The sequence below is a fragment of the Symphalangus syndactylus genome, chromosome 3 (genome assembly GCF_028878055.3).
Source record: "Symphalangus syndactylus isolate Jambi chromosome 3, NHGRI_mSymSyn1-v2.1_pri, whole genome shotgun sequence".
NCBI lineage: Eukaryota > Metazoa > Chordata > Mammalia > Primates > Hylobatidae > Symphalangus > Symphalangus syndactylus.
In genome coordinates, this window is record NC_072425.2 from 10,882,487 (window position 1) to 10,907,240 (window position 24,754).

Here is a 24,754-nt window from a genome sequence, read left to right on the forward strand (position 1 = left end):
GGGGAGGCCCTTTGAGGTCCGGGGTGGACACCCTCCCTCCGGGCCACCCCCTCCCTCCCCCACCTCTCTGGCCCCTCCACCCAGCCAACCCCAGAGGACACTGCTGGTGCTTCCCGCTGCCGCTCCTCCCAGGACTGGTGGAGCAGTCAGCTGGCCCTGCTTGCTGGCCCTGGCCCTGGGGCTGGCAGATGTAGAGGGAAACCTGCCCTCTTCCCTCTCAGGTCGGGGAACTGCCCAGGCAGCACGTGGGCACAGTGGCCCCCTGGACTGGGACTGTAGACCCCGGATCTGAAGACTGCCACCCCACGGGAGACCCGAGTGGAGATGTGACGAGCCAGGGCTGCATGTCGGTGGACCCAGCTCTGAAGCCTGTGTCCTGCTTAGCTGTGGGCCTCGTGCCGGAGATGTCTCCCTGAGCCTCCCTTTTTACATCTGCAAGATGAGGATAAACACTGGGGGCGTCTCAGATTTATTGAGATGAGACCCGTAAATCCCAGGGCTCAGGGCCCGGCCCAGGGAAGGGCTCACTAAATACTCTCAGTGACAGTAGCAGGGTGTGTGTGGGGTCCCCAAGACCACCCTCAGGCTCTGAGATTCACCAGAAGCCATTATGGTTGCAGAGAAAGATCGAGACTCAAATCAGCAAATGGAAAAGGCCCCAGGATGGAACCAGGATACATCGGGCGTGGGTTTCCATTTATCCCCTCCCCATGGAGCCTTCTGCATAGTGCTTAGTTCTGCCAGCAACAGTGTGTGACAGTAGGCACGTGTGGCAACAGCCACAGAACATTGCCAGCCACGGAAGCCCACCCAAGCCCTGGAGTGTGGGTCCTCACTGGTGGGCGGTGGGGTTGGGCATGCCTGTGAGGCCGACCTTGGTTACTCCATCCCCAGCCCTTCCGGAGGCCACACTGATCCCGCGTTGCCCACAGCCCCACCATAAACCACATCATGAGCATACGCCGTGTGGCCCAACGCCTCAGGTATACAAAGACGCTCTTACCCGGAGGCCTTATCTGGCAGACACTCCAGGGCTTAGAGGTTAGAGGTCATCTCCTAGGAGCTGAGCAAGAGCCAGTCTTGTCTTTGGCATGTGGAGGGGTTGAGCACCCCAAGTCTGCTCAGTTACCCCTTTCTGCACACAGGATAGGCAGACGTGAGAGACGAAGGGGAGGTGTTTGCAGGCCAAAGGCAAGGGCCTCCTGGGCGCAGAATGAGGCTTTGCAGGAAGACCTCTGCAGGCCCTCCTCCCCGGGGCCTGGCTTTCCTGCCCTTCTCCTCCACCCTCCCTCCTCTGAGCCCCACTCTGGGACTTTTCCTGGGTCCTTTCCCTCTGCAGCCCTTGGGGTTGAGTGCGGACCTCCGCTGGTTCACACGCTCAGCCGAGAGCTCAGGAGACAGGTGACAGGCAACCCTCCCAGGCAGCCCCACTTGGTGGCTGAGTCTGAGCAATGTCTCACCTTGCTCCGGATGGGCTGAGATTTCCATGGGGAACTGAACCTTCTGGGGGCAGCCACCAGCACTTCACAAGACACTAAGTGTTTCATTTCGAGCGTTTTATAGTGTTAGTGATTAGCAAAAGGTTCTAGTTTAACACAACCCTTTCCTTCTTGAAAACCCACAAGCCAGGCCCACAGCCCTGAAGAATCTCTCCCTCATTTCATGGCTGGGTAGGAGCCCAACATGCTCCTTCAAAAAATCATTTTCACAACCCTTGCACTTTGCATAATGAGCCGATTTTCCATAAAAGCCCCAATTATACTTCTCAGAGGCTGATGAATTGGAGACTTAATCTAAGAATCCCGCCCTGGTGCCGGCTGGGGGATCAAACGTGTTGGGGAAGGGGGGCGAGGGGGAGGATTGTGGTTGTAGAGTGGGAGAGGGGTTTGTGGAAGGCACCCAGTGAGGCGTGTGGGGATGTGGGTCTTGCTGTGGCCAGAGCTAGCCCTCCAGATTGGGGGTGTCCTCCCTCACAGCTCTGAACGGCTAGAGAGGGAGGAGATGGTGAAGGGTAGGACTTCCTTAGAAGGAAACCGAAAGGTGCCCTCAGGCTGGGAGGTCAGGTCCCATGAAGGAAGCTTCTGTCAGCCAAATGACCTTGGGCAGGGATGCTCTTAGAACCTTTGTCTCTTCTTCTGTAGGCTGGGAGCATGACTCTGCCTCGCGGGGTTGCTCTGTGTCTGTGCACTGTGCAGCACAGCACCTGGTCCTTGGTGAAGGCCCACGGCTGCTAGGTGGATGTCCTAACCCCCGAACCCTGAGAGTGTGACAAGGAAAAGGGTTTTCGCAGATGTAAATACACATAATTTTAAGAGGGAGGCAGGAAGGTCAGAGTCAGAAGAAGGAGATGTGACGGCAGAGGCAGAGTTAGAGCGATGGGGCTGTGGGCCAAGGAATGCGGGCAGCTTCGGAAGCTGGAAAAGGTAAGGGACAGATTCACCCCGGCACCTCCTGAAAGGGACCAGCCCCTCGATACCTTGATGCCAGCCCCTAAGACCCGCTTCAGACTTCTGACCCCCTGAACTGTAAGAGTCTGTGTTGCCTGAAGCCACCAACTCTCCAACTCTCTGGTGACCTGTTAGAGCAGGAGCAGAGCCCCCTGGATTGGCTGGGAGGCTGTCTGAAGGCCCAGCTATGTGGCGTGTCTGGGCACATATCAGCATGGGGTGCTGGTGGGGGCACAGCCCTGGCTCCTCACTGGGCTGGGCTCCTGGCTTTGATTGTCTCATCCTGGCCCAGCCCTGCCACCCTCTCTTCTGCTTTCTGACTTTTAAAAATTGAAATACATTCATATCACATAAACGTAACCCTTTTAAAGTACGCAATTCAGTGGCATTTAGTACGTTCACAATATTGTGCAACCACCGCCTCTATCTGCTTTCAAAACATCTTCACACCCCAGAAAGAAACCAGTCTCCATGAGCAGTCACTGCCCTCCCAGCCTCAGGCAGCCCCCAGCCTGCTTTCTGTTTGCCTGTTCTGGATGTTTCACATCCATGGAATCATACGGTGCGTGCCTTTCACACGTGGCTTCTCCCACTCCACATCTTGTTTTCAGGGTTCACCCATCGGTAGCCGGTCATTGCGTCATTCCTCTTGATGGCCGTGTAACAGTCCATTGTGTGGCTAGGCCACATTTTGCGTATCCGTTTATCACGTGATGAACTTTGGCCTGTTTCCACCTTTTGGCTCCTGTGAATAGCATTGCTGTGACGGCTGCAAGGCAGGGGATGGGGGTCAGGCTGAGGTTGGAGTGAGAGAAATGGAAGTAAGCTGGAACTTCCTGCTTCAATTTGAAGTGAATTCTCAGAATATCAGACATACCCGTATTGAATCTAAGCACAACGAAACATCAGGAACTGTAAGCAGTGACCTCGCATTTCGTTATGGCTTTGAGGACCTGCCTTTTGGTCTTCCCACGTGCGGGTGGTGGATGGCGGGCTTTATCCCGGAGCACTGGGCAACGAGACATAAGATGTGGCTTGTGCAGGGAGAGGCCGGGTGCCCTTCCGGGATACAGAGGCAGCTTGCAGAGACAGCTTCTTGCTGAGTTCTTTCCGTTTAGCCTCTGCTCCTGCAGTAGCCGGGAGAGCACTGGAACCCCATTCCTTGCTGGGTGGCCCAGATAATGAGAAAGTCTGTTTGTGCAGTGGTGAGGGCTGCGTCCTTGACTTCCACTCCCAAACCTGGTTTTGCCTTCCCGAATCACCTACAAGGTACCAAAGAACTCTCACTTGAGACATCTCAGCCGGAGGCTCCATGAATGGGCCTTGGCAGACTCTGCAGTTCCCACACCTCCGTGAACGAATGTGTTACCCTCTGTGCACACTGTGAGCCATGGTGAAGGGTCAGCACGCCGACACCTTGTCCTATCCCGAGAGTCCCGGCCTCTTCTCCCCTGGTCTTTGCTGTGTTTGAAGACATTGCTGAGGCTCCTGTAGCCTTCTCTCTTGGGCGCAGCATCCCCGGCTCTCTCCGCTCTCTTCCATCCGGGCTGGTGTCCCTTTTCCCATCTGGTGCTGCCTGCTTAATTCCAGGTAATTGGGCTGAGAGGAGATGGGGACGGGAGGTGGCAGTCATTATATGCTTAGCAGCTCATCCCACCAGCAAGATGGGCTTAATTGTCCCACCTGGTGACATCAAATGTCCTGGCCACCTGTCCTCAGTGGGTCTGCTGTGAGGGGACAGGATGACATGTGAGTCCCTGGGCCAGCGTAATTGGAGAGTCTTTTTTTTCCTTTCATTACAATAGTGGATTCAACCTCCTCTGCATAGGGAGTGGGAAGGGAGTAATTGGAAGACATTAAACTCCTTCCTGGGGAGGGGAGGTCAGAAGAGGCCACCTTTGGATTGCTGGGCTTTGAGGCTCGGGTCCGGCCCCCTCCAGCCTGCTTCTGGTCATAGCAGCCAGCTCTCTGAAGGGTAGGCTCGAGTCACCAGCTGGCTTGTTCCATCAATCTGGCACCTCTTCCACACCCCAGGCCCCTGTTGCCCTGGTCAGTAGCACAAGCCAAAGGCAACTCAGTGAGGAATAGCATTGGGCAGGCCCAGCACTCTGGCCTGGCACAGTCACTGCCTCATTCGCACCACTGCTCCTCCTCTGCATCCGTCCAGCCATGGCTGGGGCCTCCAAGTTTAGGCAGAACAAACTGTGTTAGATGGTGCGTGTGTATGGGTGTGCGCATGTGTGTATGTACACGTGCACATGGGGGTGTGTGTGCAGGTGCACATGGGTGCATCCAGGTGTGTGTGCAGGTGCACATGGGTGTATGTGTGTGTGTGCATGTGCAGATGAGTGCATGTATGTGTGCAGGTGCACATGGGTGTATGTGTGCATATGCAGATGTGTGTGTGCAGATGCATGGGGTGTGTGTGTGCATGTGCAGATGGGGGTGTGTGTGCAGGTGTGCAGGTTCATGGAGTGTGTGTGTATGTGCAGATGGGTGTATGTGTGTGTGCACATGTGTGTGTATATATGCTTATGCGCCCACACCCATCTCTGCACTGGGAGCTCCCGGCAGGCCTGGGTCTTGCTCATTCTCTATCCCAGTATCTCCAACAGTTGAGTCTGAATGTAGGGATCATGCCAGCGGGAGCGGCAGGCACCCAGAGTGTTTTGGATTCTCCCTGGGGCTTGGTTGCAGGTTCTCAAGGGCTGGTGCTCCTCATGGTGAGGACGGGTGAAGGGAGGGTGCCCGGCTGTCCTGTCTGGGCAGTGTTGGCATGGGGATGGAGAGCCCAGGGCACTTAGGCCTGGCTTGGTTTCTTTTGGTTTAGGGATGCCAATGCTGATGTGGCAGCCAAGGCTAGTGACAGAGCTGGCCCTGGGTGGGGAAGCGCTTTGGTGCAGCAAAGGGGGGCGGCATGTGTGGGTTGGCCATAGTGCAAGGTGATACAGACTCCGCTCTGCCGTTCCCTGCCCTGCTGTAGCCTTTTGGGTGCTTGTCAGATGGAACCTGCCACACCTGTGGGAGTTGCCGCTGGTGGGTGGGACTCAGAGTGCAGAGAGGGGACAAGCAAGCATCAGCAGAGGCCACTGGGGCAGGGCCTCCCCGGTGCCTGAGGGATTCCTTTTCCGTGCACTAGACCTGGCCTAGTGTCCAGTTCTGCTGCTCAGCATGGGGGCAGCTCTGTACCAAGCCTTCCACCCTCTCTTGGCCAAGGACCCTCTCCCCATGCTTGCTGACCGGAGACCCACACTTGGGAAGGAGTGAGTGGCCCTGGGGTAGAGGGAGGCCACATCTGCAGGGGCAGCAGAACACTGACCTTTGCTGTACTAAAGCCACAACCTGGCCCACTGGCCATCAGGAGTGTGCACCTGGCCTCACGGAGAAGGCTTTGAACCCGCTCCCGCTGTCCCGGGCCTGCCACGGCTTTTACCTGACAGCCGAGTGGCTGGTGGCTGGGATCCAGTCTTGCCACTTCCAAGACCTGGGATGTTGTCTGTGAATAGGGTGACTATGGCATCTTGTGTGTGGGGTTTTCATAAGGACTGAATGAGAGAATCGGGTGACTCTCTGGGCCTGGCACATGGGAAGTGCTTGGCACACATTGGCCAGTGCGACCTGGGGTTAGTCTATGTGCAGCACAGAAATGGCTAGGGGGGCCCAATGGGTCAATAGGGGCTGTGCCCCCACCCTGCACCCCTAGCCGAGCGGCAGGGCTAGGGAACACTGGTGTGTCCTCTTTGCGGCTGCCACCATGAGGATGATGGTGTAAAGGAGACACATTTGTTGAGAAATACAGTAACTGGCTGTTTACCGCGTGGCTGGTGTAGATGAGCTCCCTCATGCTGGAGACGGTCGGGAGAAGCAGGGCTGGCAGCCTGGCAGGGGGGTGTGAACAGCCAGCCTGAGCTTCTGCAGTGGGGCAGGGATCTGCCTGTGTCTGTCTTTAAAAGACAAAATGCAGCTGAGTTTCTCTCTTTGCTCCACTCCCAGATCATCACAGCCATTGTCAGATGAACTTGCTGAGCTGCCAATTTGCCCACTGAGAATACTTCTCTGGCTCATCTAATGGATTTCATTATTGCTTTTCTCCTCTCACTCCCTCCTTCCCATCCACCCACCCCCCCCACCCTTCTGTTCTGCCTTCTTTCCTTCCTTCTTTTTATTCTTCTATATACTCATTTATCTACCCATCTACCATTCATTCATCATCTATCCACATATATATATACCCATCTGCCTGTCCATTCTTTCATCCTTCCACCCATCCAGGTACCCTACAACCCATCCACGCACCCACCAAGCCACCCATCTCCCTGTCCCTTCTTCAGTCTGTCCATTGGTCCACTCATCCATACATCTACCCACCCATCCATCATTCAAGCACCCTACAACCCATCAAGCCACCCATACACCCATCCATTCTTCAGTTTGTCCATCTGTCCACTCATCAGCCTGTCTGTCACTCATTTATCCACTCATCTATCCTTCCATCCATACATCCTTCCACCACCCATCCATCCATCCATATATCCATCCATGTATCCATCCGTCCATCCATCCATCCATCCATCCATCCATCCATCCATCCATGTATCCATCCATCCATGTATCCATCCATCCATCCATCCATCCATCCATCCATCCATCCATGTATCCATCCGTCCGTCCGTCCATCCATCCATCCATCCATCCATCCATCCATGCATCCATCCATTTATTCACCCACCTATCCATCCATCCACCCATTCATCCATCCATCCATCCATCCATCCATCCATCCATCCATCCATCCATCCATTTATTCACCCACCCACCCATCCATGCATCCACCCATATACCCATCCACTCATTCATTCACTCATCTATTCATCCATTCATTCATCCACTCATCCATCCATCTGTCCACCCTTCTGTCCATTTCCCTCTGCCCTATTTCACATGAATATCATGTGATTGGTCTCAGTGTAGTACTCTAGAATCATTAAGGCTGCAACTTCTGTTGTGAGGTTAGGACCCATCTACTCCCAGGCACATAGTAGGCACAGAACAATATGATGTGGGTGGATGAATGAGCTGACTTGGTTCACTCGGGTGCTGATGAGATGCTGGATCGGTTTCTTACCCCCTGAACCTCAGTGTCCTCACTGGCCTGTTGGAGTTACTGGATTATTATGAGGACTCAAAAGATGGTGTCTGTAAAGTTCTCAGTATAGTGCCTGGCACACAGTGGGTCCAAAAGCTGAGAGTCAGGAGGAGGAGGAGGAGCTGCCACTCTGTGCCTCAGGTTCCTCACCTGCAAATGGGGATCTCCTGGCACCCACCTGGAAGGCTGCAAGGGTTAAAGGAGGTCGTGTGACTAGACTTTCCATGTGGCACATGGCAGCAAAGTTGTCTCCTGAGTGCACGGTGGAGGCCCTGTGGCACCATCTGCAGTGGAACTCAGGAATCTCCTAAAGCCCGCAGAGCCCCAGGGGCATGACTGTCCATGAAAATGGTTTTAGAAGATGCTGGAGGAAAATGTGCATCGGCAGTTGTGTGTCTGCTCTACTTTTCAGCTCCCGAGCGTCACACCTGCCCTACGCCTACTTGGGCAGCTCAGGTGCCTGGAATTTGGGCTTGTTCTTCATGGCACCATGATGGGGGAGGACATCCTAGGTGTGCCAGTCGACAGCAGGGTGGTACCCTGCCCACCATTGGCTGATCCTCATGGATGAATGTCACTTGTGTCAAGATGAGAGAACCCTCTGTTTGAGGAAGAGCCTGAGGGTGTGAGCTTCCTCCTGGGCTGAGGCACATCAGGGCAGTGAGATGGGAAAACAAAGGGATTCAGGGCAAGTCCTGGGACCTGGCAGGTGTCTCCAGGTGACCCCAATGGACTCACGGGGCCCTGCTGGCTCACATTTCAGAGCCTATGTCCAGCTCCTAGAGCCTGGCACATTCACACCGGAAGGATCTTTCATTCCCTCCCGTTACAGATGGGGAAACTGAGGCCCAGAAAGCATCACTTTCTTGAGGTCTCATGATGTTGATACTCAGCCCAAGGAGTCCATAGCCATCCATTTGTTTCTTTGTTTGTTTGTTCCCTCATTCCCTCATTCATTCCTCATTCTATTGGTGCCTTGTTCTGCTGGGCCGGGGGCCAGGCGCTGGGACATAGCAGGAGCTGGCCAGCCTTGGGATGTGCCTGGCCATGTGGGGAGTGGACACGGGGCCACTGGTCACGTGCAGGTGAACACACTGCAGCCGTACCTGGGTCAGGGCAGAGCAGGGCAGGGCATGGTGGGTCCCAGACCCAGAGGCTCATGGTTAAGGGCCTGGCCTGAGGTTGAGAGACTTGGGTTCAAGGCCTGGCTGGGATCCTTGCTCCTGGTGTGACCCTCACCAGGTTCCTTAGCCCTGAGCCTGTTCCCTCATCTACAAATGGAGGCCTACCTGGGCCCGATGGGCAGAGCTGGTGCTGAGGGACCCAACCAGTGAGGCACAGCCCCAAGTGGTGGTTCTCAAAGTAATGCCTGAGGACCATGCATCTGGGCCCCCTGGCTTTCCATCTAGATCCCAGACATGCCTGGGGGAAGGGGGTGTATGGGGTGAATGGTGTTCCTCCAAAAGCTATATCCCCCAGAACTTGTGAATGGGACTGTATTGGATAAAGTAGTCTTCACAAATGTAATTAAAGTAGGGTCCTCTAGATGAGTTCATCCTAAATTACCTGGTTGGGCCCTAAATCCAATGACAAGTGTCCTTAAAAGAACCACACAGAGGAGAGACACAGGGAGGAGACGAGAGGGTCGTGTGAAGAGGGAGGCAGGTGTTAGAGCGATGTAGCCATAAGCCAGGGAACACGTGGAGCCCACCCGAACTGGAAGAGGCAGGAAGGACCCTCCCCCAGTGCCTCCAGAGGGAGCACAGCTCTGCAGCACCTGGATCTCAGGCTTCTGGCCTCCAGAACTGGGAGAACTGGAGAGAAGAAATTTCTGTTGTTTTAAGCCCCCCATTTGATGGTGCTTGGTTACACAGCCCCAGGACACGAACACAGCAGGGACATGGGTTTTGCTGCACAGCCAGCTCTGGGACGCAGGGTCCAGGAGGGGGTCCCTCAGCCACGCCTCCCCAGCCTAGCCTGCCTGTGGGGTGGAGGCCGCGCTCCCTGGAGACCGGACCAGGACTCTCACGAGCCCTAACCAGTGCTTCTTAACATAGCCCTGGCATCCACGAGACCTCCTGGCCCAGGAGGAGGCCTGCAGCTGGTGGGGGAGGTTTGGGGTTCAAGGACTCCCCTCCAGGTAGCAGGGATGAGGGGTGAGCCTTTGGGGTCAGTGGCCTCCTCCTTCCCAGTGCCCTGTCCCAAGTATAATTGCATGGTGCGTTCGGGGCAGGAGGAATGTCCTGTGCCTGGTCATTGGCATGAGGCGAAGCCCTTTCCAACTCCTGTCCTTCCCTTTAGGGAGCGCAGATGGTTTTACTCTGTAACAAGCAAAACAAACCAAGGCCGCCTCTTCAGCGACTGTCGCCGTTAAAAATTGATCTGGGCAGCTGGGTAACATTATCGGCTCGTTTTCAGAGACTGAGAGGAAAAGACACATCATGTTTTGTGGTGGGATTTATACATAAGCAGATGAGACGTGCGATCATTAAAAATGTCCCGGAACAGAAGATGACGTCTTGGCATGATGGTGTCTTGGGGGACTGTGGTCATGCATTCAGGGTGTGGTGGAAACAAACCTAAACACGGGCCTGGGTGACTGCAGAGCCGGTGCCAGGCTGCCATGGGATGGGCTGCCAGGAGTTCAGGGGAGCCTGAACGACGCAGGAGCCTGCCCGAGCCCAGAGCTGTCTGCCTCACCCCCGGCCCGTGGCTTTCTTTCCCCGAAGATCCCGGCCCCACGCGAGTCATGTTCGCAGTGGCCACTACAGGCGCCCGCCACTACGCCCGGCTAATTTTTTTTTTTTTGTATTTTTAGTAGAGACGGGGTTTCGCTGTGTTAGCCAGGATGGTCTCAATTTCCTGACCTCATGATCCGCCCGTCTCGGCCTCCGAAAGTGCTGGGATTACAGACGTGAGCCACCGCGCCCGGCCCATTGCTTTGGATCTTTACATGAAGAGACCCATCCCTGTTGAAGCAGACTCCTTGGACTTGCTTCTCTCCCTCCCTGTTAATGAACAGCACAGGTTTTGGCAAGCCACTCTGTGTCCCATCTGTCACAGTGGCCCTTCTGGAGCTGCCCCATCCACCCGCCATCATAGCAGCCATGACCAAGCGTGCACAGGGCTGAGCCCCTCCCAGGTGTCAGCTTATTAAATGTTCCCCTTGATCCTGGGAGTCAGATTTTCACCCCCATTTTGCAGAGGAGGAAGTTGAGGCTTGGAGAGGTCACCTCTAGCCCAGGGCCAACCTGTTGGGCAGCGTGGGGCTGGAACTTTGTCTGACGTCCTCAAGTGGGGTCTGCCTGGGAGTCAGGGGGCCAGGGTTCTGGGCCCAGTATTGATCTAGGCATGGAGCCCCTGGCCCAGGGTGTCCAGGCTCTCCCCACTTGGTTCTTGGTAGGACTAGCCTCTGACAACTGAGAAAACCAGCCTCAGGCCTCACCTGCTGACCCTGGGGACAGGAGAGGCTCCACTGCCCCTTTAGGGTTGCTGGTGGGGAGACTGAGGCAGGCCTCAACCTCTGTCCAGCACCGAGGTTGCAGCCCTTCCAGAGGTGGGGCTACTCACGCTGAGGCGTGGTGCGAGGTCCTGGCTAGGGTTGGTGGCTGCTGGGTCCTGGGTTTTCTGCTATTTGGAGAATTTTGTTCTTGGATCCTCCCTTCCCTGGGCACCCACTTGGTGGGAGGGGCAGCTGCAGGATGGGAACCCTGCACGTGGCTCCAGGTTGGGGATCTGGCATTCTGGGAGCAGGGAGGGTTCGGCTGGAACAGGTATCCCAGGAAGGCAGAGGTGAGGCATGGCCAGTTCTGATTGGAACTTAAGGCTGTAGTCCTAAGGCTCCAAGGTGGGTAGTTGGGGGCCTGGACAGCTGGCCCTCACCCAGCCCCACCCCACCCAGGACCGCCTTAAGGCTCACAGCTGGCACCACCTACAGAGGTCAAAGCCCAGTTCTCTGCTGCAAAGGAGCCCAGCCAAGCCCATCCCCTCGGGGTTACTGTGGAGAGCTGGACTCTGTCCTCGTCCTCACGCTTGCTGGGAGCCCCTCCCCAGTGGCCTGGTGACCCAATCAATGGGGCGGATAAGTTGCTCCCTCTCATCCCTGCCTCCCGTCAGCCAGTCATGTTCACCTACTGTGTGCAGCCCCTCCAAGGCCTGGAGTTCCCGGGACACGGTCTCAGGGTGGCAGCAGAGGGATGGGGCGAGGTGGGAACCCTCAGATGCAGTGGTCTGTGCGCCTCACTGAGGAGGCCACGCCCTGGCTGGGCCCTGACGGCCATGGGGAGGTCTGGGGCAGGGAGGCCCAGGCAGAAGCCCTGGGGAACTGTGTTTGGTGGCCCTGGATAGAGAGCAGCCAGGGCCAGGGCGGCCAGGGCAGCCAGGGACAGGGCTGGACAGGGGAGGAAGTAGCGTGTGAGGGGAGCCCTGGGGGTTCCAGCAGGGCAGCGGCCTCTGAGATTTTGTCCAGAGCCTTCCTCTGGCCCTGCCTGGCCTCGAGAGGCTCCAGAGTGGAGGCCAGGGCCACTGAGGGGCTGCTGTGGATGCCCGGGTGGGAGTGGCAGAGGGTTGTGGGGCAGGATAGCAGGAAGAGGGTGAGCGGGGCTGGTAGCCAACAGGAGGTGCCGACAAGAGGTGCCAGGGGTGACACCCAGGCCCTTTGATGTGGTCAGTCCCTTGCGATGACCCAGGGCTGCTGTCCGAGACATGGCCCGGTGGTGTGAGTTCCTGGCTGCCAGCCCAGCTCTGCCACTTTCTGGCTGGCCTCCTTGGGCGGCTTTCTTCACCTCTCTGGGCTTCAGTGTCCTCTTTGGGATGGTGACGGAACCTCATCTTGCGGGGCTGTCGGGAACCTCAGCTTCCATCCTGTGAGGCCTTCCCTTTCCCCTGCTCTGTGAATGTAGAGGAAAGATTGGGGCCCCACGGTGCCGTTTCAGCTGGGTGGGTGTGCCCCCACCCCACTCCAAGACTCCACCAATGGACAGAGGCTGGTGTCTGTGGAGCAGCTTGACCAGGCTGTCCTGGGACTCCTGAGACTGGCCCCACCTCGGGCAGTTGATGCCACAATGGAAGGTTGTCCAGGGCTCTCCCAGAAACTTGCTCTCTGCTGGGACTGGCATCCCTGTCTCACCAGGGCTGATAAATCCATCGACCACCTGGAGTGTGTCCATCCCAGCTAGGCTCAGAGAGAACACTGTGATTGACTAGTGATGCCTGCCGTGGGCAGGGGGTGGAAGGGTAGTGGCTGCTCCTAGACAGGCCCTGGGGTTGCTGTCCCTATCACAGCCGATCCTGCAACGTGAGGCCCTGTCACACTAGGGAGACTGCTGAGGCCTTGGCCACCCAGCTGACCGTTCATTTCCCAGCAGAGGGGTTGGCAGGAAGTGCGGGGAGGGGGAAGAGGGCCTTCAGCTGCTGTGTCACCCAGTCCCCCTTGGCAGCCTAGAGAGGAGAGGGGTCTTGCCTGAGGTGACAGCAGATTGGTGGTTGCAGAGAACCCCCAGTGTGGCCCCCCACTCTGGCCCTCCCACCCCAGCTCTCCGAGTAGGGGTCCTGCCTGCAGCTCCCAGCTTCCGAGTGTTTGCTGGAGGAAGGTCTGCATTTGAAGCTTGTTGCCTTGGGCATGCCATGTGGGCTCCTCCTTCTGGGTCTCGGACCAGAGCCCCTGCCACCTAGCCCGTGGATTCAGTCCCCGGCCTGGCCCAGCGTGTCCACGCTTCTGCCTCTGGCCAGGGTGGGACACACATGCAGACAAGCCGCTGTGGCCCATGTCCACCCACCCAAAACTGCCCAGCCTGGCTTGTGTGTTCCGGCAACTGCGCCAGAAGCGAGAGTGGGGGAAGCTCAGGAAGCCGTTTGCGTGCTGCCCTCCTGCAACAGACCCCCGCTGGCTCAAGGAAGGAAACTGCTGTGTTCAGGGAGAGGGAGAAAAAGGAACGGTGTTTCCAGTAGCTGACAGAGCGTTCCGCGTTCACAGGAGGATCTCAGAGCTGTCCTGGTTGGGGCTGCTGAGGAACCGGGGAGCTGTCTGGGGCCCTCATGGGCACCTTCAGGCACAGAGTGTTGACCTGCAGGCGTGGAGTCTGGAAGCTGGGGCAGACCCAAGCCTTGCCTCAGTTTCCTCCTCGTGAATCAGACCTGTCGTGTCTGGGTTCCTGTGCCACAGTCCTCATTAGTCACTCTGTCCACCTTTCTCTGCTCAGCATGACTGAGCTGGGTCAAGGGTCCCCAGGCCAAGGCCAGAGGACAGCTGGGGGCTCTGGCCCATCAGTGCCCAGTTTGGAAGTGTTCCGATCCCCGTCCTGCATCTGCAGGGAGTATACTGTAGCCTTTGGTTTGCACAATCGAAATGCACAGAGGCCTGACCCAGCAGCTGGGTGGAGCAGCTGTGCCAGGGACTGGGGGTGCAGGCCTCAGCCCTGGAAAGCCCCTGCTGGCCTGTGGGCTGCAATGCCCCTGTCCTAGAGCCTCCTCCCTCAGCCCTGTTTCCTGATAGACAGATCGTAAGTGTTTGTCCAGGGGATTTCCTGCCAAGCCTGGGCAGGTGTCCCCTGGGAAGAGGGCTGGCGTGGAGCAAAAGGCAGAGTGGCTTCGGGGGCTCTGTATGCTCACCGGGGAAGGACACCCTGTGGGCCACTGGCCATTTCCTTCCAAACCGGTGCCAGCCGAGGTTCCCTTACGAGAAGTGTGTTGGAAAATAAAAATACATATTATGCTTTACAGCTGCTGAGAAGTCACATTCCTCTGTAATCAGCAGCCACGCCAGGCCCTTCCTCTCCCAGACAAAGTAGAGGGGGCAGGGGACCAAGCATTTCTTTCCACTTGTGAGATCCGTGTCTTCCTCTGCCTTGCCGAGGTTCTGGAAACAAGGGCAGAAACAGCCTCGCTGGGTTGGGGGTCACATGGGGTCTCTCCTCTGGGGCTCTGGTGTATTCACCATCTCCACTGGTGGCCTTGGAACTGGCCACACCCCCACCTCACTGGACCTGCCATGGCAGATATCAAGGTCACTGCCGGGGCTATGGCAGTGGCTGTGCCTCAGTGCCCCCACCTTCCAACCCGCCACTCCATGGGGCAGAGACCCTCCTACTTCCATCCTGACTTTGGTTTCAGACCCTGGTGGCCACACGGGGCCAGCCCATTGGTCACTCTCGACTCCAGCCCCCTGAGACTCCTGCCCCACTTGGCACTTGAGTCTTCATCTACCCCCTGCCCAGGCTGCCTGCTCCAGCCCCTAAACCATGCCCATGTCTATCATCACCTTCCCCTTCCTTCCTTCACGTATCATGTCTGAGGCAGGTGGCTTGTCCAAATATTACGGTGAGTGAGCTGAGGCCAGGGGGTGTAGGGCCCTTAGCAAGCCCATAGCTAGGAGGTTTGTGGCCAGGGTTCCTACCCTAGCCTGTGTTATACAAAGCTGGAACTCTGGGCCAGGTACAGTGCCTCACACCTGTAATCCCAACACTGGGAGGCCAAGGTGGGAGGATTGCGTGAGGCCAAGAGTTTGAGACCAGCCTGGACAGTATAGCAAGGCCCCATCTCTACAAAAAAAAAAATGCCAAAAAAAACCCAAACAAAGTCAGAACTCTGAACTCAAAATTAGACTTTACCCTTCACACCAGCTACCTTGCCACCTCCTGCGAGAACCCTTTCCTGGTTTCCCCAGGTTCAGACTCCCTGCCACCCCAAGGTGTCTCTGCGTGCTCCCTGTACCCCTCGGCCCTGTGCTGCCTTCGTACTGGGTGTGTCAGGCTCATCTCCGACACTGGCATCCCCAAGCCGGGTGCGGCCATGGGTAGGCCTCCTCCCATTGTGATTGCCCTTCTGGGCTGGGTGGGATGGCGCGCTGAGGAAAGAAACGCGATCCGTGGGCTTGTTTTGACAGTTGGAGCTGTTTAGCAGGAGAACCGTTTCTAATAAGCGAAGCCCTGGTGCTTCAAGGCCTCCCTGCCAATTAGAAGGCGGCACCCAGGTGACTCCCTCAATGATTAAACGGGCCTGGTGGGCCCTCCGCGCTGCGCTTCCTGATGTGCCTTTCAAGTTTGCCTGGCTGCTGTTTCCCCGGCACGCAGTGCCAAAAGGGCTATGGCCCGGCTCCCATGCCCTGGGCGTAGGGGTCCCACGGGCCCTCTGCTCGCGCTGTTCTCTTTCTTCTCACATGGCCTCCGCCTGGGTGAGATGCCACTGCACCTGGTGGTGTTCAGTGCCAGGCCGGCGCCTGGCCCTCCCAAAGCCTGATTTTGAAGCTGGTTTCAGAATTGGAAACTGAGGCTTAGCCAGGCCCCCCCATACCCCCCGGTAGTGTCAGCACCATAAATGGAAACACCGTTGTCTGCCATCTGCAAGACTAGGGTGGCCAACTTGTCCCAGTTTTAGCATCAAAAGTCCCACATCCCAAGAAATCCCTGTCCTGGGCAAACCCGGACAGTAGATGTCAGTGCTGGCCGCACCTGGCCTCAGAGGCTGAGGGCGCTCCCTTGGGGCCATGAGCCGGTCTCACTCTCCAGGATGTAACTCAAGGCTCTGCCTGTTCTCTCAGAGGGCTCCGGCTGGGCGAGGAGCACCAGGGTCAGGTGGAGCAGCCTCCCTGATGCGCTGCTGGTGCACACGGTCCTTGGCAGTCACTGTGCGGGGCCTTGTCTTCTGTGAGTCGGGTCCCACTTTCTTTCTGTACCGGCCAAGTGGAGGCATTAGGGACTATCTCAAGCCCTGGATCCTTCACCTGAGATGCCAGCAGAGTGTGGGAAACGAAAACCATGTCCCAGACTCTGTGCATGATGGCTGGATGAGCCAAGCACTCATGTCTGTACCTTCTGGAATCTTCAGTACCTTCCAGAATCCAGACATTCATTGAGGGCTGCATTCTTGTTCAGATGTACAGTGGGAGGAAGTGCTCGGTGGGGTGCCCTGCCTGAGCCATGGCAGGGCCAGGTGGACCATCTGTGGGGAGGGGGTGCTTTTCCAATTGTGATCCAGGAATTGGTCCCACTGCGGCTGGCTCTGGAGGCAGAGTGGGCTCAGAGGGGAGCTGGTGGAAAGCGGAAGGGGAGAGACCCACGTTGGCACATGCAGGATGCTCACTAGGAGGCTTGTGTACCATCTCCCTTGGTCTTAGCAGTTGCTACTACCGGCCCCCATTCTGCAGTTGGGGAAACTGAGGCTCAGAGACGGGCAGAGCCAGGGCTTGAACCCAGACCCATTACCTGCAGAGGCCTTGCCCTTAGCTCTCCCCACAAGGTCTCCCCTCCGGTGAGCACAGTTGCGGTGCTGGGGTCTGTGCCGTGGCTTCTCCCTGATGTTATCTCCGGGTGTTTGGGGATGGAGCCTGGGAGCTGCATGTTGGCCCCGGGCAGGGCTGTTTGTGGACACTCACTCCAGGATGAGACGCACACCTGCTGGGTAGATTCGCTCTTTAAGAGGCAAGAGGGGCTTCCCTGCTCTGAGGTGGCGATAGCTCCCAGGGAAACAGGGCCAGGACTCCAGGGCTGCAGGAGTGGCAGAGGAGGCCGCTGCCAGATGGGGTCACCAGGCCCAGTGCTGCATCCAAGCTGGTTTTGAAGCGCTTGAGCAGAACCTGGGGCGGTGGTGTTGTGGGGGCCCAGCCTTCTCTCCCTGTGGCTGCTGCTGCTGCTGTGAAATCTTAGATCAGCACCAACAAGCGGTCGTGCTCCCCATCGAACCCCACGTTTGAGGCTCCACAGTCCTCATGGAAGCACAGTAAGGCGTGAGCTGTCCAGGCTCGTCCCGTAGAACCCAGGCACCTGCCACTTGCCCGGGAAGGAGGGCAGCTGTGTTTAGGGTCCTCTCCTTGCTACTCTGGTCTTTGTCTTAAAAACCAAATCTGGCTGCCGGCTCCTCAGGGCCTTCCAAGAAGGCAAACCCAAGCTGTTCTCCCTCTAGCTAAGATCCTGAGGGTCTGCACTGACTCAGACCTGTGCTTGCTACCCTCAGCTTGGAGACCCCTGCGCGTCCAACGTGCCCCTCCCTCCGGACTGTGGGGCCACCATGCAGCTGTAGGCACAGTGAGTGGCACAGGTGGTGCTCTGCAGACGCCATCGTTTCTAGCAGATTTTCACAGCAGTCCTGAGGGCAAGGATAGGAACCTGATTTATTATCCCAAAGCGAGATTCAAGCTGCTCCTTCTCCCTGAATCAGTGACAAATGGCTGCCCAGGCCAGCCCCACGCAGGTGCCCCGTAAATCCCCGGGGAAGGACGGGAGGAGAGTGAAGGAGCTCTTTGGAAGCAGGAGCTGTGTTTTCTCTGCTCTTTCTTCGGGATTTGGGTTTGGGCATCCCTGTAGGGTGTTGTGTTTTCCGGTCTGTGTCCTCCGGCTGGTGACTTTTCTGGCCGTAGCACTGGGACTGTGATTGTCCTGCCCAGAATTGAGCTCATGGGGGAGGCCTGTTGGGGGCTGGGGGCGCTCCTTGAGCAAGTAGCGGCTCAGAGGCAGGAGTGGGGAGTGGGTGCTGAGGAAGCTTGGGGAGTGGGATTGGACGAGTCGTTTGGGAGGAGGGGCTGCTGCCCAGCGCGGGCTCTGCTGGGGGTTTCTCTGCACTCGGCACTTCTGGCTTCTGTGCTTCCTGTGTGGACATCCGCGTCGTCCCCTCGGCGGTGCAGTGGGAAACTCCGCTTCCCGGAGCCAGGCGTGAGGAAATGCATGCTTGGGAAGGCTCTGGTGGGAGGAGAGGGATGCGGCCGCTCCTGGGGAACCAGGATGGCTACTCTCGGGACAACTTCTGGATAGGCTCGGGTTGACCTTCTCTGCTTCTCATCCTCTGCTCTTAACGAGCAAGGCAACACCCCAGGGCAAGGTGTGGGTAGGGGACACTAGGGGTAAGTGCAGGAAGGAAAATCAGCTGGTGCCTGAAGACGGCCTTGGGGGTGGGGAGTGGGGGGTGGAGCTAGGCCTTGCTGCAAAATGACCAGAGTCTCCACCCAACCCACCCCCACTGGGTTTAAGTTACAACTGGGATGTGGCCCCAGGAACTCTGCTCAGACATTCTCTGTGCAAATGTGTGTCACACTGTTTAATCGAGGTCAGTGTTTACCAAGTCCCGACTGAGGGGTGACTTGAATACCTCTGTGTGATCTCTTACAAGCTCTCCTTGAAAATGCCTCCTCGTATAGGCCGGGCGCGGTGGCTCACGCCTGTAATCCCAGCACTTTGGGAGGCTGAGGCAGGTGGATCACGAGGTCAGGAGTTTTTGAGACCAGCCTGGCCAACATAGTGAAACCCGGTCTCTACTAAAAATACAAAAAATTCGCTGGACGTGGTGGTGGGCACCTGTAATCCCAGTTACTTGGGAGGCTGAGACAGGAGAATCACTTGAACCGGGGAGGCGGAGGTTGCAGTGAGCCGAGATCGTGCCACTGCACTCCAGCCCGGGCGACAGTGTGAGACTCCATCTCAAAAAAAAAAAAAGCTTCCTCGTATCTAATTTGAGGCTGCCATTTCAGGGGGTAAAGAGCAGCCTGAGAATATCTGACACCCACCCTTCTGTCCACTTATCCATGCACCCACTAATCCCACCCAACAACCCACTCATTTGTTCATCCATCCACTCATCCATCTATCAGCCCACAAAGTCTAACTGCTCTCTCATTCATCTGTCCTTCCAGACATCCATCCATGCACCCATGAATCCAGCCACCCAACAACCCATTTATGTATCCTTCCATCCACCTACTTACCCACCCACCCATCTACCACTCATCCACCCATCCCACCAACCCAGCCATTTACCCATCTAGCTACCCATCCATCCTTCCATCCATCCATGCACCCACCTAGCCAGTCATCCAACCACCCGCCCATCCATCCATTCATGCATCTGTTCATCCATCCACCCACCTACCCACCCATCCATCCATCTACCCATCCATCCATCCATCCATCCATCCATCCATCCACCCACCCACCCACCCACCTACCCACCCACCCCATACATCCATTCATCCACCCATCCATCCATGCATCCGTCCATCCATCCATCCATCCATCCACCCACCCACTGATCCATCCATCCACCCAGCCACTCACCCACCTATCCATTCATCCATCCACCTACCCACTCATCCACTCAGCCATCCATTTATCCCTCCATCCACCCATCCATTCATTCACCCACTCACCCACCCATCCAACCATCCACCCACCCACCCACCCAGCTAGCCACTCAGCCATCCATTCGTCCCTCCATCCACCCACCCATCCATCCATCTATCCATCCACCCACCCACTTACCCACCCACCCATCCATCCATCTATCCATCCACCCACCCACTTACCCACCCACCCATACATCCATCCACCCCCCCACTCATTCATCCATCTAGCCACCCACCCACCCGCCCACCCATGCATCCATCCATTCACCCACCCACTTACCCACCCATCCATTCATCCATCTACCCACCCACCCATCCACCCACGCATCCGTGCACCCACTCAGCCAGCCAACCATCTATCCCCCGCCATCTATCCTCCACCCACTCATCCATCCCTGTACTCATCCATGCTTTTCTAGCACCAGGCACTGTGCTAGGCAGAGGCAGACCCAGGCTGAGAGACTGATTAAGTCTTCCCACATGCAGTAGGGCTTAGATTCAGCCCTGAAGGATGCTAGCACTTGGGTGAATGGTGGGAGGGCAGAGGACTAAAGGCAGAGAGCAGAGCAGGTTCAAAGATCAGAGGTAGCATGGGCATGGAGGGCTGTGGGGAGAGGGGAGTGAAAGGGGACTGGGGCCTGGTGAAGCCTCCTGTATTCTCCTGTGTATTCCTGCCCCAGCGGCCGGGCGCTGAGGCCCTGCACGGTCCCTGACAGGCTGCCTCCCTCTCCTGCTCTTCCCCTTCTGGCAGAGCTTTTGTTGGGCTGTGGCAGAAATTAATTGGATTTGCAGCTCCATTCTCAAGGGGATTTGTGGCCTCAAGTAGGGATCTTAGAATAAAAGTAGTAAAGATTTTACAGGCAGCAGTATAATTCTTTGGACTTGAACATTCCTGCTTTATCTCCTCTGGGTTGGGCAGGTAAAGGAGATGACAGGAGGGGTTGAACAAGACACCGAATGAGATGCAGGGAAGGGAAACTTACGAGAACCATAGCTCAAGGTCAGGTTTTTTAAAAGGTTTTTTTTTTTTTTTTTTTTTTTAATTTATTTGTTTGAGATGGAGTCTCACTCTGTCATCCAGGCTGGAGTGAAATGGCGCGATCTCGGCTCACAGCAACCTCCGTCTCCTGGGTTCAAGCGATTCTCCTGCCTCAGCCTCCCGAGTAGCTGGGATTACAGGCACCCGCCACCACGCCTGGCTAATTTTTTTGTATTTTTAGTAGAGACGGGGTTTCACCATATTGGTCAGGTTGGTCTCGAACTCCTGACCTCAGGGGATCCACCCGCCTCGGCCTCCCTAAGTCCTGAGATTACAGGTGTGAGCCACGGTGCCCGGCCGACAAAAGGTTTTGAAATGACTATTGTGCCTCATTTTAGTGGGCACTCACTTTCTGCGTTAGGAAACAAGATTCCAAAATCATTGTGGCGAGTGGGGCTCTTAGGCCCTAATGAGGCATCAGAAGGCAGTTTTCTTGAGCAGTGGAAAGTGCCCTGAATGAGGATGATACTAGGAATACTAAATCACAGCTGCCATTGTTGGGCCCCACTAAGTACAGAGCATTCTGCCATCCTACAGCTGCTTTTCCCAGCAGACCTCTGAGAAGGCACTATTACTTCCATTTTCCAGGGGGAGAAGGCTGACACTCAGAGAGGTTAAGTAGGTTGTCCAAGGTCACAGGGAGCAGGGGGTGGGCCTGGGGTTCACACCTGGGTTTGCCCAGCTCCAAAGCCTTTCCTCTCCTTCGCTGCCCCAGGATCAGCTCTCCTGGTAGGGCAGGTGGGTTCTGTCTGAGTCCCAGGACTGATGGAGGAGTAGAGCCCTGTGTTAAGAACTCTGCACTGGGCTTCAGGGATAGGAGAGCTTTGATCGATGAGTGATGTCTGCCTGGGCACAGGAAGAGTGAGAGGCACCCGTGTGTGCTCACTCACCGTTAGGGTGGGTTTCCTTACAAAGCGTGAATGCATCTCTCGATTGGCTTAGCAGGGCGGGTTCTAGAAGTACAGTCCCCGAATGGCCGTCCTGTCGATAATCCAGGGTTCGATGGGATGCCTTGTTTCCCTAAGCTGTCGCCCACACTCAGTGATCAAATTTGAACAAGATCACAACCTCAGGAGTTTGATATTTTCTCTTCTCTGTCTACATTCTGCGTGAGAAAGCACGTTAATACTTTGCCACGATGTCATTTTATACATAACATACTTTTATAAGAGATGAGTGGGGTTTAAAATTTTTTACTTATGATGAGGACACATTTTCATAATGAGAATTTTGATTCCATTTTTCTTTATTATGGAAGTCATGCCAGTCATCACTGAAAATTCAGAAAAAGCAGAAATGACTGATGAGGTCGGAGACAGGGATGGCTGGACGTAAGCGAGGGGCTGGCACGGGAGCGGGGACAGCCCGGGGCCAGTCCTGGCAGCGGGATTTCATGCTGAGCGGGAAGAAGCCTCCACCTCTGGGTCCTGAAGCCACATCTCAGTCTGGCAGAGCCTCCCTGGCTCCTGGCCCCCCACGTGCTCCTGCGCTTTCTGGGGTCACCTGCGTGTGGGCCAGTCCCTCCGGGTTGTGGCTCCTCAGCCCCACCCGCGTCAGCTGCACGGGATCTGTGTCAGCCTGGGGCTCTGCATATCACGGGAGGAGATGGAATCCTTGGGGGCTTCTTGGCCGTGAATGGCGCTGTGTCAGCGACGGAGCCCTGATGGTGAGGATGTCGTGGCAGCCTCAGCTCTGCCTGTGACCCAGGGACACACACCTCCACTGGGGGATGCTGCTGTATGGTGATGGGTGGAAGGAGGGAGAGTGGCTGGGAGGAGAGAGCCAAGCTCACCCACGCAGAGGTCAGGCCTGGCCGTGCTGCGCCGTTGGACACGGGCTTTTACCAGGAAGCCACGGGGGCACGGTGACCAATGGCCCGGTCCCTGCGGGTCTGTGACAGAGCCAGGTAGGACCCAGGCCTCCAGCTCACAGCTCAGTGGACTCCCCCTGCCGTCCCGCAGGAGCACAGGTCCCCGGCCTCCGGGTGGGGCGGGGCTGCCAGGATGGACAGCGTCCCTGCTGGATCTCGGGCTGAGCAAATGTCAGCCTGACCCCAGGCGAGGAAGCAATCCCAGCCGGCATCTGGGCCTGGGCAGCCCCTCCAGCTGGGATCTCCCGTCCCATCCTTAGTGACAGGTTTCCTACCAGAACACGCACCCTGGGGCTACAGGGGGATGTTTGGTTTAATTAACGGGGCTTTCAGGTCTCCTCTGGAGATGAGTGGATTTGGCCCATAGCGTTGAGCCAGCTGCAGCCCCCGATTCTGGGTGTTCGATCTGCCTCTCCTGCCTCTCCTCCCTCCCCACCCCTCCCTCCCCTTCACCTCTCCCCCCTCCCCACCCCTCCCTCCCCTTCACCTCTCCCCCCTCCCCACCCCTCCCTCCCCTTCACCTCTCCCCCCTCCCCGAGGCTGGCCCGGCATTTCAGCTCTGAGTGGTTAGCCTGTGCTGGCCCGGGCTCGCCTTGTACAGGGAGGCCTGAAGACTCAGGGCCACACCCATCTGTCTGCAGAGGATGGAGCAGAGCGATGTTTTGGGTCCTGGGGGAGGAAAAACTGCTTCCTTCCATCCCTCCGGGTTCTTGGGCTGGTTTATGAATTAAATTGACATAAGACAGATGAGCGGGAGAAAAACAATTATAATTATGTACATATGCATGAGAGTTCCACAAAAATGAGACTCAAGAAGAGCCCAGATGATTAAAGTTTATGTGTGTATCTATATCTATACCATCATGAACTGCAGAAAGGCACCAGGGTTGGGGCGTCTGGAGGGCGGAGTGTGAGGGGGAGCACCGCCATGTTCCTTCTGGGGAGTCCCCATGGGGCTTCTGCTCCCTTTGTAGGAGGGGAGGCTGCAGATCCATGCAGAAGGTCTGAGGGCTTTTCATTTTCGGGACTCTCTTCCTGACCTCAAGCCAGTGGCTGGTGGGTGGGGTGGGTGAGCCCCTACCCTCGGTGCCTCAGAAGTCACCCCTCCCTTCCAGAGTCCCCTTCTGCTTCCTCTCTTTCGGGGACTGAGCTGGCAGCCCTCCCACCTGCCCACCAGGAGGTGTGCGAGGAGCCTCGTCTCCACTGTGAACCCCCTGGAAGTGGGAGGGCGGGTAAAGGGGAAGGCAGATCGCTGGGCAGATGAACGCTTTCTGCAGCCCCGACCTGGGCCTCTCATCTTCCCACTGGACACCCGGAGCCCGGAGTGGGCGTGACACGCTCCTTTCCCCCTGGTGAGCTGGGCATGGGTCTCCTCTTGCCCTGCGGCCCAGTTGGCTCATCCTGTGACTCCGATCAGTGTCCATGCACCCCGTGCCCTTCCAGAGAGTAGACAGGAGCCCCTTTGCTCCTGGCTGGGCCACACTGGGCTCTGCTGTGGGGTCCAGCTGGGGTCCCACTGGCCGGCAGTGCCGGGACCTGCTCACCTCCCTCTCGCCTTCTCTTCCGCAGGCCTTTTCCCTCAGAGGAGACCACAGAGAATGACGATGACGTCTACCGCAGCCTGGAGGAGCTGGCCGAGTAAGGCGGGGGAGGGGGGTGGGAGGAGGGATGGAGAGGAGGGAGGGGCAGGGAGGTTCCTGGTGGTGTCCAGGGAGTCATGAGGAAACATGGCGGCCACAGTGCAGGCAGAGCTGGCCCTGGGCCCTTCCCACCGGGGTATCTCCTCATCATGGGTCACGCGTGGGCTGCCATGCTGAGTGGGAAGGCATGCATCTGAGAGGCCTCAGAGATGAGCAGATCTTCATATCCCTTGTACATTCTAGAAGGCTGCCCAGCCAGTCTAATGGCTGGCCCAGGTGTTGGCCCGTTGCCCTAGCAGGGTCCTCCGTGAGGGCTTGTCTCTGTGAAGCTGTGGGGCAGAGAGGGGGCCTGGCCATGCTCCCCATGCCGGGTCCTGGGATGCCATGTCGTGAGGAAGGAGCGGTGCTGCCAGAAGCAGAGGTCCCTGGAGCGCAGGCTCAGGGCACAGGAGTGTGTGGGCTCGGAGTTAACACGCGGCCCGACAGGCACTGCCCTGCCTCAGTGG

General features: G+C 57.0%; 1 protein-coding gene across 3 annotated transcripts in view; it reads left to right on the forward strand.

Annotated features, from left to right (window-relative positions):
- The window catches only part of VAV2 (vav guanine nucleotide exchange factor 2), a 223,811-nt gene that overhangs the window by 127,585 nt on the left and 71,472 nt on the right, over window positions 1–24,754 (forward strand). For all 3 annotated transcript variants that reach the window (XM_055270455.2, XM_055270456.2, XM_055270457.2), the window contains exon 4: window positions 24,178–24,246. In XM_055270455.2, the coding sequence (XP_055126430.1) occupies window positions 24,178–24,246 (69 nt within the window). The remainder of the gene's footprint in view (window positions 1–24,177; window positions 24,247–24,754) is intronic.